The following is a 17,423-nucleotide window of genomic DNA, read 5'->3' on the forward strand; positions in this document are numbered from 1 at the left end:
CGCTGTCCCTTTCTCTCTGAAGCCCGGCCTGAAGTCTACTGCCTCTCTTGCTGTCTGTCTTTTGCATGACAATTATTCCCCCAAGTCCATGGCCCAGAACAATGCCGGTTGGGGTTTGATGTCCTTTACGCTATTCCTCTGAGGTCTCCTACTCCTGGACCTGCATAACTTTCACAGGGAGGGCAGAGAGCGTGGTGACCTGCTTGTTATAATGTTGCACAAGCTGATTATTCAACCTCAGAAGAAGACATTCAGGCTATATTTAATAACTGCTGCTTGCAGGGAATGGCCACGGGAGATACATTTGAAGTCTTAGAAAGTCATACATTTCTGCAAGACTTCATTATCATGGTTTCTAGTGTTTTGGTGGGTCTTTTTTTAACTTTTTAATAAGAAAATAACAGAATGTGCACAAATAAAAAATGTTGTTCTGTTCACCAGTTAAGACTTAATTTTATGGGCCCACACAAAAACAATACATTTTGTACATATTTAAAAAAGGATTAAACTGAAGTCCCCCAGGCCCTCAGACCAGTTTTGACCCTTTAGGGCATATCAGACTGCATGCCAAGGTGTTGGCCCTCAGTGAACCCTGGACCTCCAGACCAGGGTGAAACTTCAGCCTGGTGTTTGTTTCAGAGGACGCGAGGGGGAGGGGGGGTGTGTGTGTGGGTGTGGGGCGGAATCTTGTTGAATCAAAGGGTTGAGACTTATTGTTCCAATCTGAAAAGGAGCTAATGGTCGACCATCGCTACTCGGGATCTGAAATCCACAGGGTGCCCCGGAGCCATGTCGTACAATGGCACCCCCTCTCCCTTCCCGCAGTGTGTCTTCCTGCCGCAATCTGCAGCCAACGACTCGCGCTGGGGGGAGCGCATCTGCACCGATGCTCTGGCCATGCAGGCTTTTGAACGACCACCGATCAAGGGTGAATGGGAGAAGTTCACCTGAATGCTGTTTTTATGATTTCGCCCTCAGTTTTCTTGCATTTATATTTCGCACGCCACGCAGAATTTAAAAGGAGGCAAAATTGCAGAGTGACAGTTTTTGCCTGCAACCTCAGACTGTATCAAATTCACAGTTAAATAAAATATCCTGCTTATCTAACTTCTATTACTTAGATGTAATTTCCAGTAGCTACAATCATTTAATTCTTCCCGTCATTTATGTGTTTATGAGCTACAAAACATTCCTAAAAGCATAAAAAAGCTTAAATCATATCTGTGTGTTTCAAAGTATATGTGGCCCGGTTCATTAAGTTAATCTGTTTTATCAGAATCACGTAAGTTCATGACGTTTTGTTGAGATGTTTGTGATTAAAATAAATAAAGATGTGAACGACAGGGATTTTAATATGAAAGCCATCTATTTAAAAGGGGAATAACTTAAACAAACCGAGCATTATGATTCATGCATGAGGTGAAGATATAGTGCTACAAAATGTATTTTCAGGAGCAGTGACCCGTGCCTATTTAGCAATGTAAATATGGGCTTTAAGATGACACTGATGAATTATTAATATCATCTAATTGTTTTATATATAACACGTAGCCTAATTCGTTTTTTTAAATTCGCTTAAAAGCAAAAGACATAGTTGGTATGCAGGAAAAAACGGCTCAAAGTTTACGTGAAAACACGCCCACTTCTTCATCAATCAAGGTCATTCACAAATTCACCATCAGCTGTGCGCAATTGTCCGCGTCAGCCAATGGGAGAAGAGACAGGGCGATCTCCCCAACCCACGGCTGTGATTAGGAAAACCTGTGGAGCCGGAGCAGGAGAGGAGCATTTGAGCTTGAAGGTGAGTTGCGGAGGTGTTAAAAGTCAGAACTTTCATGGAGTAGGCCCGGAGGCGTCTTGGTGGTTATGTTGCACCAAAACCGCAACTGCTCACGCAAAACGGACTTTTCTTGGAGCGGTGTTGGGTGATTTCTGGAGCGTTTTTTTCCCTATCGCATCCCTCCATGGTGTGTGCGCGTAAAGCTGAAACTGATGAGCAGGTTTCCATTCATTCTCCACTAGCTGCTTTTTAAACTTAATTTCGGATACACGCTTTATAGGTTTCTCACGCCGTTTGGAAAACATGTCTGAGAGATCGTTGAGTCCGGAGTGCCAAATCCGGCCCTATGACTTCAGCCGGACCAACCCTTGCACCCAGCTTCTGGGTCATGATGGTTCGGGCAGCGCTGCGTTCCAGCTCCCCCACGGTGTCCTGCCAGACCCGGGCCTCTTCTACAACAAAGCCGCTTACGGTGGCATCACGCCGGCATCCGCGCAGACCTTCTTCCCTTTCCCACCCGTGACCGCCGACTACAGGGGATCCGACCTGCAGACTGGGGACTTTGGGCAACCCAAACACTGGTATCCGTTCGCTGCGCCCGAGTACACCGGCCAGGTACCCGGCGTAACCGCGGCGACCCAGCCTACGAACCCGAGTCCCCCCATAGCCGAGACCAGGGAGCAGATCAAACTGCCCGACATTAAGACTGAAAAGCACACCGGGGATGACTACCCAACGGAGATGAAGGTTCAACAGTACCCAACCCCACCAGCCTCCGCCGCCATGTCCCACGGCGTCTTCTACTCTCCGGCCTGGAACCCGTCCTTCTGGCCCGGACTCACCCACATTACACCCCCCGGCAACAACAACCAGAATCCCTCCACCTCCTCTGCTTCTTCCCCATCTTTGTCCCCTTCACCCCCAAGCAACGGGCTTCCAGGCAACGCGTTTTTTAGCGTCAACACGAGCCAGGCTTCCTCCGGGCCCCAGACGCAGAACCCGGCCTCCTCCACGCGGAGCAGCGGTTCCTCCAGCGGCGGCTGTAGCGACTCCGAGGAGGTAACGATTCCCTCTTTTGTGATAACCAATGCAACTTGAATCCAAAAATGTCTTAAAGCTAGTGGGAATACCGAGGCGCTAAAGTTCCCCATCTTACTGTTTTCATCTTCCTGTTCAGGAGAATCTTTCAACAGAAGAACTGGAGCAGTTCGCCAAGGAGCTGAAACACAAACGCATTACGTTGGGTTTCACTCAAGCAGACGTCGGCCTTGCCCTGGGCAACCTCTATGGTAAGTTGTGCTCCCCTCTGGATATGGTGGTAGGCTATATGCATTAAGTTACAGGTCATTTAAAAGTAAAGGGTCTATCAGGCAATGCAAATCTGAGAAATTATGTATCTCCAGTCATAATGGTTATATGGTTGGACACTTTCTTGGTTTGTAGTTTGGTGTATAGATCAACACTAACATGACTACAGCTTACATAACTAATAGAAAAGCAACCAATCCAGTCATTTTTAACTGTCAGAATATGAGAACCCGTTCCTTTTAAGAAATACTTATAGCTGAGATGGACGAGTCAAGTAAAATGTTGGTATTTGATGTTTGTGTGTTTGTTGCAGGTAAGATGTTCAGCCAGACGACCATTTGCCGCTTTGAGGCTTTGCAGCTGAGCTTCAAAAACATGTGCAAGCTGAAGCCCCTTCTTCAGAGATGGCTGAATGAGGCCGAGACCTCGGATAACCCCCAGGATGTAAGTCTGCTACTCCTGGCATCTGCCGACTAGTTTACAAGACAACAGAATGAGTAGAGATTCATGGGATCATTGGTCTTTTCAGGCCTGGCTCACTTCCTGCTGGGCAAGCCCTTGTCAAAGCATGCTGCTCTTGGGAAGTGTAATAGGCCACCTAGTGGCCATAATTAAACTGTTATGGGTCGCATGCAACTGTATTTCAACTTTGACCTCCATATGGGACAACAATCTATTCAGCATGTAGAAAACACATCTTCATAAATAAAGCTGTATGTCAACACAGTTTTTTCCTCCTCAGATGTACAAGATTGAGCGAGTATTTGTGGACACCAGAAAGCGGAAGAGGAGGACCAGTCTGGAGGGAGCCGTGCGCTCTGCTCTGGAGTCCTACTTTATCAAGTGCCCCAAGCCCAACACCCAGGAGATCACGCACATCTCAGATGACCTGGGTCTGGAGAGAGATGTAAGTAGGCCTACAAACTCTAAAGAGATACCATGTCTTTTACCTTTTATTAAGGAGTGTGTCTAATTAGTCACATTTTTAAAAGACAAATGCTGTTCCTGGCAGGTTGTACGCGTTTGGTTCTGCAACCGGAGACAGAAAGGGAAACGCCTGGCTCTGCCACTAGACGAGGAGTGTGACGGCCAATACTACGAGCAGAGTCCGTCCCCACTGAACATGGTGCCCTCTCCCATTCCCAGCCAGGGCTACCCTGCTTCCAGCTACCATGGTGGCCCTCCTCCCACACTCTACATGCCCCAACTCCATCGGCCCGACGTCCTGAAACAAGCCCTGCACCCCGGACTAGTTGGTCACCTGACTGGATAAGCATGGTGTGCCAAAACCACAGATTGCCTTCCCAAACCTCTGTCCAAGCTGAAGACGAGCCTCTAAATCCAATAGCCAGATCCACCAATCATATCGGCATATCACGCGACACAAACATTGAAAGTGTGAAGGCTCTTCTACAGACCACAGCAGGGAGATGGATGAAAGTATTTACTTGTTCTGATGGCGAAAATGAATGAACTGCCATGGACAACATCCTCCTACCATGAACTGAAACAACTTTGACTCCAGTCTGACTGTGCCAGTCTGTGTATTTTTATTTCTCCATGGATAACGCTTAGTCAGTTATTCAATGGGCTTGAATTAACAGGTGTAGAACAATGCCAAAGTGAGACGTGGTACATGTTTTAGATTGGCTAACGTACATGGTACAGTGTGGGATGCGGTTGTAAATGCAAGGATAAAGAGTCATATAACTTATGCTAAGCCGTGGGCAGGTTTTCTGTGTGGCAGGTGAGGAAATATCCGTTATCAAAGGAATCTCACTATGAGGGGGGTGAAAGTGGAATTCATGAATTAATTCATAGACAGTTTGGCCAATGTGCAATACTTCTGTCCCATCTGAATAGAGCTGCTACAGTGTTGTCTGAACTGCTTCATATAAATGGAAAATGCTAATTCTTACTTTTCCCATTGTATTTGCACAACGTTGCTTTTTATAAAATTGAATATTATCTTTTTTTAAGGAAAAAAAGTCCCATTTGTATACCAAACAGATTTTTGGCCCCAAGGTTGTTGATTTTCATCAATGTCTTAAGCCAATATTTTAGTGTAGTGAGATAAAGAGATGAAGATATTGAGTATAGTGAGAGTAAAATATTTCAGGGAAGGTGATTGATGATTTGTTACTCACAGGTGTCTTCGCTGCTAATCTGCCTTTTGCACACTTGTCAATATTTTCCGTCTCGTGTGAATGGCAGTGAGATGAAGTCTAATCTGACTTGACTCAATTATGCTGTCAAATTTGTATTTCAGTGCCTCATTTTGTTTTTATTGTAAAGGGTTTTTATGTCTATGAAATGTTGAATAACACTCGATAGTTTAATTCAAGTTTGGATGCTTATTGGCGTATTTCTCATCTGGCCTCGTAAGAAGCATTTTTTTTTAATTCAGACTGTAATTTTCAGATATTAAGACATTAAATGTCATTTAGTCACTCTGCTTGACTATACCTCACCTGAATGTAAATGCCTCAGATTGTATTAAGACCTTTTTAATTGCTGGTAAAACTCTGAAACGATCCCTTTAAACCAGTTATTTCAGTATTATCTTTTCTCATGAGTTCTTTTACAGACATTTACCAAAGTGTGAAAATGCAATTAACTGTTAAACTCTAACCAGCAGTTTTTTTTTGTCTTTATTGTGACCCATTTTCTCAACAAATTGTAAATGGATTAAATTATAATTTATTGAAATGTAACATGTTTTCAATCACAACACTCTAAAACATAAGTGCATTTCTGCATCTAGTAATCAAGTAAAATTGTTATAATTGCGAACTGCTCCCTTTTTTCTTTTTTAACTCCAGTAAGGGACTCATGTCCCACTGTTTAGTTGTGAAGTTGCAGTTAAATAACAAGCCAAACAATTATACAGCATATTAATTTACCAGCATATATGGAAGCAGAGGAACTGAATAGTGATAGTTTCTCTTCTTGAGACGTTTCAACAAATTAAACTGAAAATGTCTACATTTGGTTGAGGAAGTTGGGTTTTGAGGTCAGTGGTTTTACAGTATTTCCAGTCATGAGACTGATCATTTCGAAATGAAACCATTTTATTAAGGAAGATGGGCATGAAAGGACATCATCATCATCATCATCACACACACACAAACACTGCATAAAATGCAAATGTAAAATGACAAATCGGTTAAAAGGCTTTTGTTATCGTTCAATATGTCTTGAATTGTAAATGTTTACATTTAAAGGATGCTGAAACTGATTTCAAGCTTTCTCATTAAAGAGAGGATATTTAAACTTTTTATTAATCAAATGCATTCATGTTTGTTTTTTAAAAAATGCCATCTATAAGAAAGCCTTTCACATGACACCAAATGCAGAATGTTTCTTCAGTTTATGTATTTAAGAGTTTTTTGTTTTTAAGGCCACTGTATGTCCAAAAGAACACTCAGTAGTCTACACTGGATGTACTTGTAATTAAATGACATCAGAGATGATGTTTACAGTAACATTTGTGCGTATGTGTCTACAGTACAGAGTACAGTGTGGGCCTGTGTTTATATCACTACCCTCATAGTGGACTAGACTTTGTATTGAGTTACAGTTAAAGGAATAGTTGAGCATTTGGGGTATTGTGCTTATTTGCTTTCTTTCCCTAACTCTAAACATGCGTATTTCCCCAAATATCAAACTATTCTTTTAGCGAGGTCAGGTGTTCGGTATAAAGTGCGAGGGAGTTCATCCACTTAGTGACTGTTCTTAATATGAAGTAGTTAAAGTGTGTTGTTTCATTGTAAATCTCAAGGATGCTCCATTTTCAAAAACGTTAACCACAACTCTACACGTTTAAGTGTTATTAGCGTTGACCCAGGCCTCTAGGTCGGTGTAAACTTTCTCCTGAGGTAAACTGTTGTACTGTGAGCAGATCTTACACAGTCTCTCCCTCCAGTCTGTGAACCGCTTCACTTTCCACTCGTGTTTCCAGGTGAAATATTCATTGTAGCGTTTCTTGTCCTCTGCGAGCTGTTGTAGATATTTCCCCAAGTCTTTAACTGATGCAAACTCATCAACGTGGATGAAAGAATTAGGTGGAGCCACAGCTTTGTAGTCATCTAATGGCGGTCCCAGGACAACGGGCACCGCCCCGCCTAGGTAAGCATTCCTCCACAGCTTCTCTGTGACATAATCTTTGGCGACCGAGTTCTCAAAAGCCAAATAGAAGTAGCAGCGAGAGATTGTAGGTAAGAGGGCACTAGATGAGAGGGGTCTCTTTGTCCAGCGACCGTAAACTTTTATAGAAACTGTGGCATTGAGCTCTTTGTATACTTTGCTCCTCTTGTGGCGGTTCCTGTAGTTGCTGACAACCCAACAGACCAGGAAGCTCTTGTTCAGAGGGACGTCTTCAACCACATGTCCTTCAGCCTCCTTTGGTACGAGCTCGCCGTAGGGCACAGTGACATCAGCATCCCTCCTGTAGGTGATGGTCATATTGAAGATATTTGCATACTGCCGCAAATTTCCATTGTAAACCGGGGCTTCTAGGGACATCCAAGCCCACCTCTGACCCTGCGGCCGTGGAAGTTCAAGGGGCAGCTTTTGGCGGCCCGTTACCAGCTCCTTGTTGTGGAACACCACCACATCAGCTGAGGGGAACAAGGAGCGCTGGTTCACCAGTCTACAGCGAGGGATGAGGTAGAGGTCCCAACACACATCACCCCTCAGGCTGAATGACCTTCCGAAGGGCCAGTACCACAGCAGGATGGTGACGTTTCCACTGCTGCTCCGCTCAGGCAGGGTGGAGGGATTTATGGCTGTCTGCGCCTGGAATCCCATCAGCCATCCATTGAAAAGACACAGCGGTAAAACACAGAGAAAGAGGAGGAGGAGCTTCTTCATTGAGCTGGGTCCAGTCCTCTTAATGTTACCACACCCCTGTCACAAAAGGAAATTAAGAAGTAGAATTATAAAGGAGCAACAAGGTTTTGTGGCTCTACCATGTGTGTGGAGCAGATATTAAATGACCGTATCAGGGATTTTTGCAGGTTTAACTCCATTGACACTTGACATCACAACTTACCATTTTGCAAACTATGCTGCGGTGAACATTTTATGTTAGTTTCATGCATCCATTGTATTCATATGACATTGCTGCAAGATAACGGGCAGCCTTTAAAAAGCCGTCAACACGCCCTGGTGGTGTTGAGTCGCAGACGACAAACCGCAGCGTCCCCAGTGTGAGTCATCTTTGGCTCATATGATTCCCCACATCTCTCCCCTGATTTCCTGTCATCTCTCTTGCATACACCCCCCCCCAAATGTGGTCATTGATCTTCATTTTGCATGTGTATGAATGAAAACCTGCAATGAACAATTTAGAATTAAGCATCTACATAATACCGTCGATTAAAGATTAATTTCTGTTGAAAAACCATACAAACATTTTTTTTTAAGATAAAAATGTTATGATGCAGCAGGAGCATGAGCAGAGGTGAATTGTGTTCCTGTCTGTCCTGGTTTGTGTTATTTGGCGTTCATTTCCACTATATTCTCCCTGGATGCCGAATACAGGCCCCTCCCCCTCCTTCCGGTGCACCTGTCTTCCGCAATTGTCGGAGTTAGCCTAGCAATTTTTTGTGATGGTTTGTGACTTTGTTTTAATTTTCACGTTTTTTTATTAGTTAACTGTGATTTTGTATATCCTTCGGTGTGGACCCCACCTCCTTCGGACTCCGGTATGACGCTGTTATAATATTATTATTATTTACGGACGGTGGCTAATGGCTAAAGTTTGTTTTTAGCTACTCCCGCTATGAGTAACAGCGAAAGCGCAACTGTCATTATTCTCCTCCTAAGCTACCAGACAGCTCACCGCTGATTTCGCTGCATAGCATTGTAAACGGTCAAGTGTTGCAACGATGTTGGCCATGATGCCATATAATATAATTTGTTTACAGGAGTAAAAAGATATTGTTTTTGACTTTACTCAACTTAAAACTAGGGTTAACCTATCTTTTAAGATGCATTTTGTTAGTTTTATTTCATGTAGTTAAGATTGTTGTTTAGCTAATTGTTTAAAAACATTGTTTCTTTCATGCAACAAATATAGTTGTGTATGGTTTATTTAATTTGTGCATAATTTGAACATCTGTCGCCTATTTTCACTTTTAAAACAAAGTCGCTTATTTTCAAGTTTATATAACTCTGAGGTCTAGGTTAATTGTTTCCAGTTTTTGTTACACCACTGGCGGGAGTCCCCTTTTTTGTAGCTGTTACATGTTTTATGGTTTCAGCATTATGCCAACACAATATTTGGTTTGGTTGTTTGGGGAGCCTCACTAATTGCATCCCTCTTTATTCCTTTGCAGAAGCTGAGAGCCAAAGGCGGTGGCGTCTCCTTATTCTGTGCTGTGCTTGGGTCCACCACTAGTCCTGGTCCTAACCCTTCATGTGTGAGTCTGTGGATGTGTGTGCACACATACTTTTTTTTTGGAGACATAGACTCCTAGTTACCCACCTCTCCAGTGTGTCTAGTGGCCCCTTTTAACCTGTTGTTTTATATTGTTTTGAATAAAGATGTATTGATGGATGGAACCATGTCTCCTGCCCATTAGTATAATGAACCTGAGTGCCCTCTGAGTTGGTAGTGTTGATCTGAGGTTAGAATGATTTACTTTGGGTGAAACTCCCTGGGTGGCAGCTTCCTCTTTTTTACAATGATTACTTTCGAACTTAGCCATCGCCCCCTCCACATAATAAATAGACTTCAGTGCTGCATCAAGTTCCATCAAGTGTCATTCAAAATCTACTCATGGTTACTATTGGAGGCACACAGAAAGTAATCTTGGTACGTATGACCTCGCACTGACATGTAAACAGGAAAAATAAGCCACCATCTCAAAGGGAGATTGTCGGGGTGTGGCAGTTATGACTGTGAAGTATGTGGAAACCAAATACTCAAGTTACTGAAGGATGAAAAGACTTTTTCAAAAAGCTATGCAGAGACATCAGATCTGTGTGAATTGACAAACAGTGTTGATGATTGTTATGAAGGCTCACCATCAGATACTCCAACTTGGCAGTTTGACTCACAGTATGAGTTCAGATAAGAACATCAGACAGTTTTCTGCTCTTGAACTCAAAGGAAACGTGTCAGCTTCCCCCTTTTCTAAATGGACAAAAAGGAGAAAGAAGCTTAGGAGAAAGTCATGGAAAGAGGTTTTTCTTTTTTTACCAGTTACAGTTGCTAGCCTAAATGCTGTACTGTATATTTTGTCTGTTGTAAGACATAAAGCAAGTAGGATTGTGCAAAAGACCACAGAATTTGAGTTTAGGATCTCACTTAGCATTGTAAAAGGACCTTTACTGAACAGTTTGCAAATAAGGAACTACTGGAGCACATGTCAAATAGGACATAGATCTGTTACAAAGTGCTACAAAAGCAAAACTTTTAGCTAGAAAAGTATAACATGTTTTGTGTTTCTGCATGAAAGAGAAAAAGTAAGCAAAAACAGATACTGGACAATATTGCATAAACTTATTACTACCAAAATGATACCTGATACCATTAAGAAACTGCTCAGTAAGAATTGGTTTCATGCTTTTGAAATGTTTACTTAAAATAAGAGTTTGGTGAAAGGTTCAATAGAGCAAGCAGGCTTTAAGAAATACTTCTCTGCCAACTAATTATTTTAGTTCTTGCTAATATTTAACTGGGAGGGGGGGGGGGGGGGGGGGTGTTAAGAAGGGCTCTGAACAGGCTGTTGAGTCTATAGCATCCGCAAGTGGCATATTTGGTGACAAGAAAAGATAGTGCGCCAACATCTGCCCTTCACACTCGGTGTCAGTGATATTTCTTATCTTGTGAAAGTCTGCGTTGAAAGATTCTTGTATGTCCACGGCCACACTGCACAATTTAATCATATAATGAGAAAGTTAAGTTTGTGGAACACATTAATGCATACCCACAGTCCTTGTAGAATGACACAATGATAGCAGAGAGGTATCAGCGCCTCCAGATAGCATTGGATATCATTACAATCATTGTTTTTTAAGCAAGTCTCTATATTTGAAACTGTTGTGAACAGGATGTGGTGAAAGACGTTGGCAGGGGCACTTCTGGCCACACTGACAGTTGTAGAACTGTCGCACCAATTTCATTTCAACCCTGACTATTTATTCACCGACAGCCTGCTTTTACTTACAGCTGTGATTTTGTACTTCTTGTCAAAGAGAGAACGCAAAAAAATATTTGAAAACAACACACATTAGAAGCCAGACCACACTGACCAGAGTTATTCATGTCAAGAAAACCCCAAGCTTCCTTAACTAACCTGAAGTTGAGATGAGCGGTCTGTCCTCCCTCCTCAGTCACCACTGATGCCATTTTTGGTCTCTACTGGTAGAAGCTTGATGGTGAGCTTGAAGCACTGAAAAAAAAAAACGCAGCCCCTTTTAAGCTGAGGTGTGGCTCTCTGAAAGATTTTTGAATATGATTTGAGCTCAGCATCGTGTTCTCTTCTCCCACGCATCCTTTTTCACATCTGCTTTAAATCCTGCTTTCACATGATGCTATTCTTTGGCAATACTCTGAGAAAAAGGGATCCAGTCAGAAGGTGGTTGCTGCATGTGTGCACTGATAGGAAAAGAGGAAGTGTTTAACAGAATTAACACGGGGGTTACAAAAGAGTGAGCACACACACTCGTGAGTCATCAGCGTGATGTGGAAAATTAAATGTATTGGTATATGTTGACGTCATGAATTTGATTTGTAAAAAGTTTGGGATGTGTACTTCATGTTTTATACTTTATTTCATCATTGCTTGTGCCCTATTGAATCTTTTAAGGGTATACATTTGTGCAGCTTTTTCTGTGATGAACATCAGTTAATCAAAACTGTGTTCCAGCCTCACACTCAAGAAATTGAAACTGAAATCGGCAACTACACAGGTTTTCACGCCTTGCATTGATGCGGTTTTGTAGGCTTAGTGGTCGTTGGTGGAGATCTGCGTTCTACTGGGTGCACCTTTCTGGTTTAATGGGGAACACAAGATAGTTTCCCCACTTGACGCTGCCTCATCCTGACGTGCATGCTGAATAAAATATCTGATGTTATTTGAAGCTGCTCAAACAAAAGTGCCATGTTTCTTGAATTCAAACCATACAACAAGACACATTGTATCATTTACATCATTATTTATGTTTCTGGATTTTTCAGCATTTGGCCCAAACAATAGTAAAGTGATGGTCTAACAACTACAGCAACATCGGCAACAGAAAACCCAGGACATTTTGTTTTGTTCCATTCAGTGTTCAGATCAAAGGAGAATACCTCTATTCTAAATAGTAAATTACCATTGTAATTAAAGTTGTACAATCTCTGACTCCAATTAGTGAATTCCACAGCACAGAGTCACAGCTGACTGTCATCACGCCCTCATGATTTCTTCTCTCGCGTGTCCTCGCCTATGAAATTGCATGAATGACTCCTCCAATCTCCAACAGTCTGTTTCTTTCTATTTTGGGAGCTTTATCTCGTCCGTTGCCGCCTGCAACAACTGTTTCTCTTTACGTCAACTTCCTCGAGGGGTGTTTCTCCCTCCTCTCTCCAATCACTGAGCCTTCAGTGAAACCTTCGTGAATACCGATCATTTTCTGCCAGTCATGAATGCTGATCAACAACTAGAAAGTAGGCTGCAAGGGGAATGCAAGACAAGGGACAGGGAACAAGCACCACGTGGATACATACTTCACAAAGATATTTTCGATAACTGATTCTAACTGTGTTTGTGCTTCCTGTTTCAACATGACAATTCCCCCATACACAAAACCATAAAGATTTTTTTTTTTCAGAGTTTGGTGTGGAAGAAACTGACTGGCTTGCATGGAGCTCTTACCTCATCCCCACACCTCTGGGGATTAATTAAATGCAGCCTGCAAATCCAGTGCCTGGCCTCAATAATGCTCTTGATGCTGAATGGGAGCACATCCTTGTGCTCAAGTTCCAAAAATGAGACGAGTGAAGGCTTTTGTAGCAGCATTTCAATACTTTTAGACATGTTCAACAATCACATATATTTGTAATGTTTACAACCTACTTTTTACCTTTTACTTTTTTGCTTAACCCCATTTGTCTCTCCCCTTACCTTCTTTTTGTAGTGAGTTGCCTTGTTTGAATAGCACTAGTAAGAGGGGACGTGTATTTTAGATTTTGGGGCGAATTGTCCATTTAAATCGAGCACAAAACAAAACACTTCATCATCTTGTGATGTGGCAGCCTCACATGCTAATGATGCACTTACTTATTTTAGTTGAGAGAAAGTGACAAAGGCCAAACAGGGACAGACAGAAACGGATAAAGACCAAAGTGGAAGGACTGAGATGATACAGATTGAGAATGGCAGGTTTCTCTCAGAGAATCTGTTGGAAGGCTGACAGGCTGAGAGTTGAGATCCAGATCGGCTGGTCTGACTGGAAAGGCCAGAGGGGGGTGTAGGCCGCCTCTCCAAGTGTGACAGGTGTGGTGAGAGACAGAACAGAAAACAAGCAAACAGAAGACTAGAGACGGGCGAGAGTGAGCGGCGAAATACTGGAATAAAAAAATAAATCTGTGAAGATAAGGCGGTGTTCTTGCAACCAGTGCTGACTGTAAGTATAGGCTTCGGCAACACATCTTACCACAGTTTCGTTGAAACCGTGAAAGAGTGACGTGTGTGTGAAAGAATGAGATTGCAAAATTGTCATAATTCCACAGGAATATAAACTTCAGAGTCACAGATTTAAAAAAAAAAATGTCTGAATTGACAGTGACTTAAACCATTTTGTGGATCCATAGAAGAAAGTGGACATTTCTACGACAAAACAGAGAGAGAAAAGGACACAAAGAGAGAGAAATAAAGATGGCAGAGGCCCCGAAGATTGAACTCTTCATTAAGGTAAGACCTACAGTAATTTTGATGTGTTAAAAAAAAGATAGAACCTGCTTAAACACTACATATGTGAATGAATCAGTATAAATAGAGTACATCCAGTTATTATTATTGTATAATCTAAACGGCAAACATTCAGAAATCTTCCAGTTATTTTAATTATTATATAACAACATTCATGGTTACCTATTTCATTCTTAGCCCACTACTTCTCTGTCTATTCTTCTGTCTATTGTTATCTTTTCTTTTACCGTCTTTTGTTATTTATTGACAGTATAAGACAGGAGACTTGTAGTGAAACCTGACCTTTACAAAAAAGCAGTTGCCGCCTTGATTACCTGTGACTCAATATCAGGCTGTGGGGGAAAATATATGTCAGCCATTGTCTAAATCTTGGGTTGTATAATCTATGAATCTCCTTTTGAAATGGCTCGGTGGTTGGTTTTAACTGTCAGAGCAGGCTTGACGAGAACACCTGTGCAGGAAATAATGATCTGGTCAGAAACATTACAGTGCTGATGCCAGCAATGTGAAGTGCACGTGTTCATAATGTAATGTTCTGGTCTGTCTGTCCGTCTGTCTGTCCATCAGGCCAGCAGTGATACTGAGAGTGTGGGAAACTGTCCTTTTTGCCAGCGACTCTTCATGATTCTTTGGTTGAAGGGAGCCAACTTTACCCTCACCACTGTGGACATGAAGAAGTGAGAACACTTTTCTTTTCTTTTTTTTCGATAAAGTTATTGGTCCTGTCATCGGTTCAGGTTTTTGACATATTTACACATATAACTTACATAATATGATGAAATATGACAACATGCAGTAACATCCTTTCTGTTGGAAAGAAATAAACAGCAATATTTTACAATGAAGTTACAATCATTTTATATGTGCTCATCTTATTAACTCACTCTATATGTATACGTGATTGCAAAAAAAAAGTTTGATGCTCCTTAAAAAAGTATTACAAGCAAACCTGATGTTTAGGTGTTTAGGTGTCCATCCAAAGTGCAGAGTTTGCAAATGGACTGCAGGCTACACATATAGGTTAAAAGGGTACAAAGGCATGAGGGTACAATATTAACAAGTATACACAGATTAACATATACAGCAGTCCTGTTCAATTTTGGGGAGATTTTGTATCTCAGGAGGAAATAAACATATCTCGAAAACGCACACAGGAGACTTGAAAACCACCCAAAAAGACCCCGGCTGAGGAAAAACATCAAATCCAGGACCCACCTACAGCCCATCATAAATTCATTGCAAATCTTATTAAAAAATACTTTACATTGAAATTATCTTGACATCCCGACTGCAATCAACATATAAAGTGCTCTGTCAAAAAAAGAAAAAAGTATCTGTGGCTGTTGCAGGAATGTAGTAACAAGCCAGCCTACCTGCCTGTCTACTGACCTGCATACCTGAGCACACTTTACGCGTGCACTCATTGCGCGTCACCGGAGTCGCTAGTTTGACAGTTGTGAGTAATAACAGTAGCCATGATCATTGTTTATATTCATTACGATAAGTTTACGTTCATAATAGGAATTATAATTGAACACGTAGGAAAATAGTAGCCTACAAATATGTCTATAAAATTGTTCTTATTGTCCCTTTCATACAATTTTTGTATTGTATGAAACTAACTTTGGTGAGCTAATAAACCTTGATTGTTGTTGCGTTTCTCTTGCAGGGCACCGTATGTGCTGAAGGCTCTGGCTCCAGGCTCTCAGCCTCCGTTCCTCATCTACAACGATGAGGTCCAAACAGACACTAACAAGATTGAGGAGTTCCTGGAGGAAAAGCTAGCCCCTCCACAGTGAGTAGTCTGTAGACTAGATTATGTTTTCTGTCAAGTATTTTCCTTAAAACACATTGAATACCTCATTCATTGTCACACCAACGCACACTCATTCCACCAATGGCAGGTATCCAAAATTGTACTGTCGATACAAAGAGTCCAACGGTGCCGGAGAAGACATCTTTCGAAATTTCTCTGGATACATAAAGAATTCCATTCCTGGATTAAATGACAGTAAGAAAGACTGTGTATTTCATATTGTTTATATATAACCACATGATGGAGACATGAAGGAATACAGATTTCAGCATACCTTTTGTCTTTTAGGGCTAGAGACAAAATTTCTGTCAACTCTGGTCAAGCTGAACATGTACCTAGAGACCCCTCTCCCTCATGAGCTGGAGCAGAAGCCCAATGCAGCTGAGTCTACACGCTTATACCTGGATGGTGACAAAATCACCTTGGCAGACTGCAACTTGCTTCCCAAGCTCAATATTGTCAAGGTGGGTTTATCAGTAAAAACAACTAAAAACATACTTTCCTGGACTTAAAATAATCTTCTTCTTCTTTTTTTGTGTGTGCAAATAATGCAACCCTTTAACCTGTCGTCCACTAGGTGGTGTGCAAGGAGTACCGCAACTTTGCCATCCCTACAGAGCTGAAAGGTCTGGCACGTTACCTGGATAACGCCTACAAACAAGATGAGTTTCGTTACACCTGCCCAAATGAAATGGAGATCCTCATCGCCTACCAATCTGTGGCAAAGTACCTGAACAAATAAGAAATCAAGAGGGAGAGATGAAGCAGTGTAAGTGAGAACAAAGAAGAATAGAGTAAGAAATGTGGAGAACAACAGATACAGAAGTGACAAAATGTCTGAAAACTGCACGATTTATTTAATACTTTTGTCAAAAAGAATTTGGATAGTGGAAATCGTTGCAGCGGCATATTTAATAATTACCTTTCTATAAAAAAATATTGTATAAATAAATATACTGTTGCACACTGTGGATTTACTGATGAGGGCTCCCAGTAAGAGGGGGAAAGCACTGTTAATCCCAAAGAATATTTATGTATTGTCTCATATGCATGCATTTATTGTGTCTCAGCGTTTAAATACTTCTGATTGTAATTTTTTAAATTTAAAATTAATTAATTTTGACATATTTGAAATCAGATTTACATTTGAAATCAGATTCAACTTTAAATCAAATACTATATGTTGAGAAAATGACTGGTACTCGTAAACATAACAAAACAAAAAAGCCTTGGCTGTAGATAAAGCAGATTATAAAGCTATTCTTTGCTTTTAAATTGTCTTTTAATGGTACTTTTAAAATAACAAGGAACATTGACATGGTAAATATCAAAGACTGTGAAACTTTGGTGTTGGTAGCATGAATATGGGGTGAGTTTGCAATAAAGTGTCATTAATATGAAAACAATGTACAATGTAAATGTGAAATGAAAGATGTTTCACAATATGTTGCCTGGAAGTGCATTAAATGATATATACTGATAGTAGGTAAGTGATGAAATAATAAAAATGTTTATTCTAAAATGTACTCTATATTATACATTTGTTGGGTTATTATCACTAACATTAATTAACATCCATCCATCCATTGTCTAC

The 17,423-nt window shown here is 41.3% G+C and overlaps 3 protein-coding genes across 5 annotated transcripts; 2 read left to right on the forward strand and 1 right to left on the reverse strand.

The window, feature by feature from the left end:
* The first annotated feature begins 1,609 nt into the window (after positions 1-1,609).
* On the forward strand, positions 1,610-6,211 carry pou5f3 (POU domain, class 5, transcription factor 3). The gene is made up of 5 exons (XM_084034527.1): positions 1,610-2,839; positions 2,958-3,069; positions 3,402-3,532; positions 3,831-3,995; positions 4,101-6,211. The coding sequence occupies exons 1-5, from the start codon at positions 2,084-2,086 to the stop codon at positions 4,359-4,361; spliced, it is 1,425 nt and encodes a 474-aa protein (XP_083890653.1). The 5' UTR covers positions 1,610-2,083; the 3' UTR covers positions 4,362-6,211.
* Positions 6,212-6,493: 282 nt separating this feature from the next.
* On the reverse strand, positions 6,494-11,589 carry fut7 (fucosyltransferase 7 (alpha (1,3) fucosyltransferase)). Its single transcript, XM_084034528.1, has 3 exons — positions 11,395-11,589; positions 10,121-10,229; positions 6,494-7,996 (listed from the first exon to the last, which is right to left on the reverse strand). Exons 2-3 carry the CDS (start codon positions 10,121-10,123, stop codon positions 6,911-6,913), a joined length of 1,089 nt encoding a protein of 362 aa, XP_083890654.1. The 5' UTR covers positions 10,124-10,229; positions 11,395-11,589; the 3' UTR covers positions 6,494-6,910.
* Positions 11,590-13,570: 1,981 nt separating this feature from the next.
* clic3 (chloride intracellular channel 3) lies at positions 13,571-17,355 on the forward strand. 3 transcript variants are annotated; one of them, XM_084035244.1, is made up of 7 exons: positions 13,571-13,708; positions 13,896-13,995; positions 14,581-14,690; positions 15,683-15,808; positions 15,918-16,024; positions 16,118-16,293; positions 16,407-17,355. In XM_084035244.1, exons 2-7 carry the CDS (start codon positions 13,960-13,962, stop codon positions 16,569-16,571), a joined length of 720 nt encoding a protein of 239 aa, XP_083891370.1. In that variant the 5' UTR covers positions 13,571-13,708; positions 13,896-13,959; the 3' UTR covers positions 16,572-17,355. The 3 variants fall into 3 exon arrangements, with proteins under 3 accessions (XP_083891370.1, XP_083891371.1, XP_083891372.1); XM_084035245.1 differs by having other exon boundaries at positions 13,654-13,712; positions 13,946-13,995; XM_084035246.1 differs by having other exon boundaries at positions 13,690-13,708; positions 13,899-13,995.
* The last annotated feature ends 68 nt before the right edge of the window (positions 17,356-17,423 follow it).

The sequence above is a fragment of the Eutrigla gurnardus genome, assembly GCF_963514095.1.
Source record: "Eutrigla gurnardus genome assembly, chromosome: 19".
NCBI lineage: Eukaryota > Metazoa > Chordata > Actinopteri > Perciformes > Triglidae > Eutrigla > Eutrigla gurnardus.

Coding starts and splice junctions, on each gene's coding strand:
- pou5f3 (XM_084034527.1), top strand. CDS start 2,084: ATGTCTGAGAGATCGTTGAGTCCGGAGTGCCAAATCCGGCCCTATGAC. Junction 3,070..3,401: donor TGCCCTGGGCAACCTCTATG/GTAAGTTGTGCT, acceptor TGTTTGTTGCAG/GTAAGATGTTCAGCCAGACG. Junction 3,996..4,100: donor ACCTGGGTCTGGAGAGAGAT/GTAAGTAGGCCT, acceptor TGTTCCTGGCAG/GTTGTACGCGTTTGGTTCTG.
- clic3 (XM_084035244.1), top strand. CDS start 13,960: ATGGCAGAGGCCCCGAAGATTGAACTCTTCATTAAG. Junction 15,809..15,917: donor GAAAAGCTAGCCCCTCCACA/GTGAGTAGTCTG, acceptor CACCAATGGCAG/GTATCCAAAATTGTACTGTC. Junction 16,025..16,117: donor CATTCCTGGATTAAATGACA/GTAAGAAAGACT, acceptor TTTGTCTTTTAG/GGCTAGAGACAAAATTTCTG.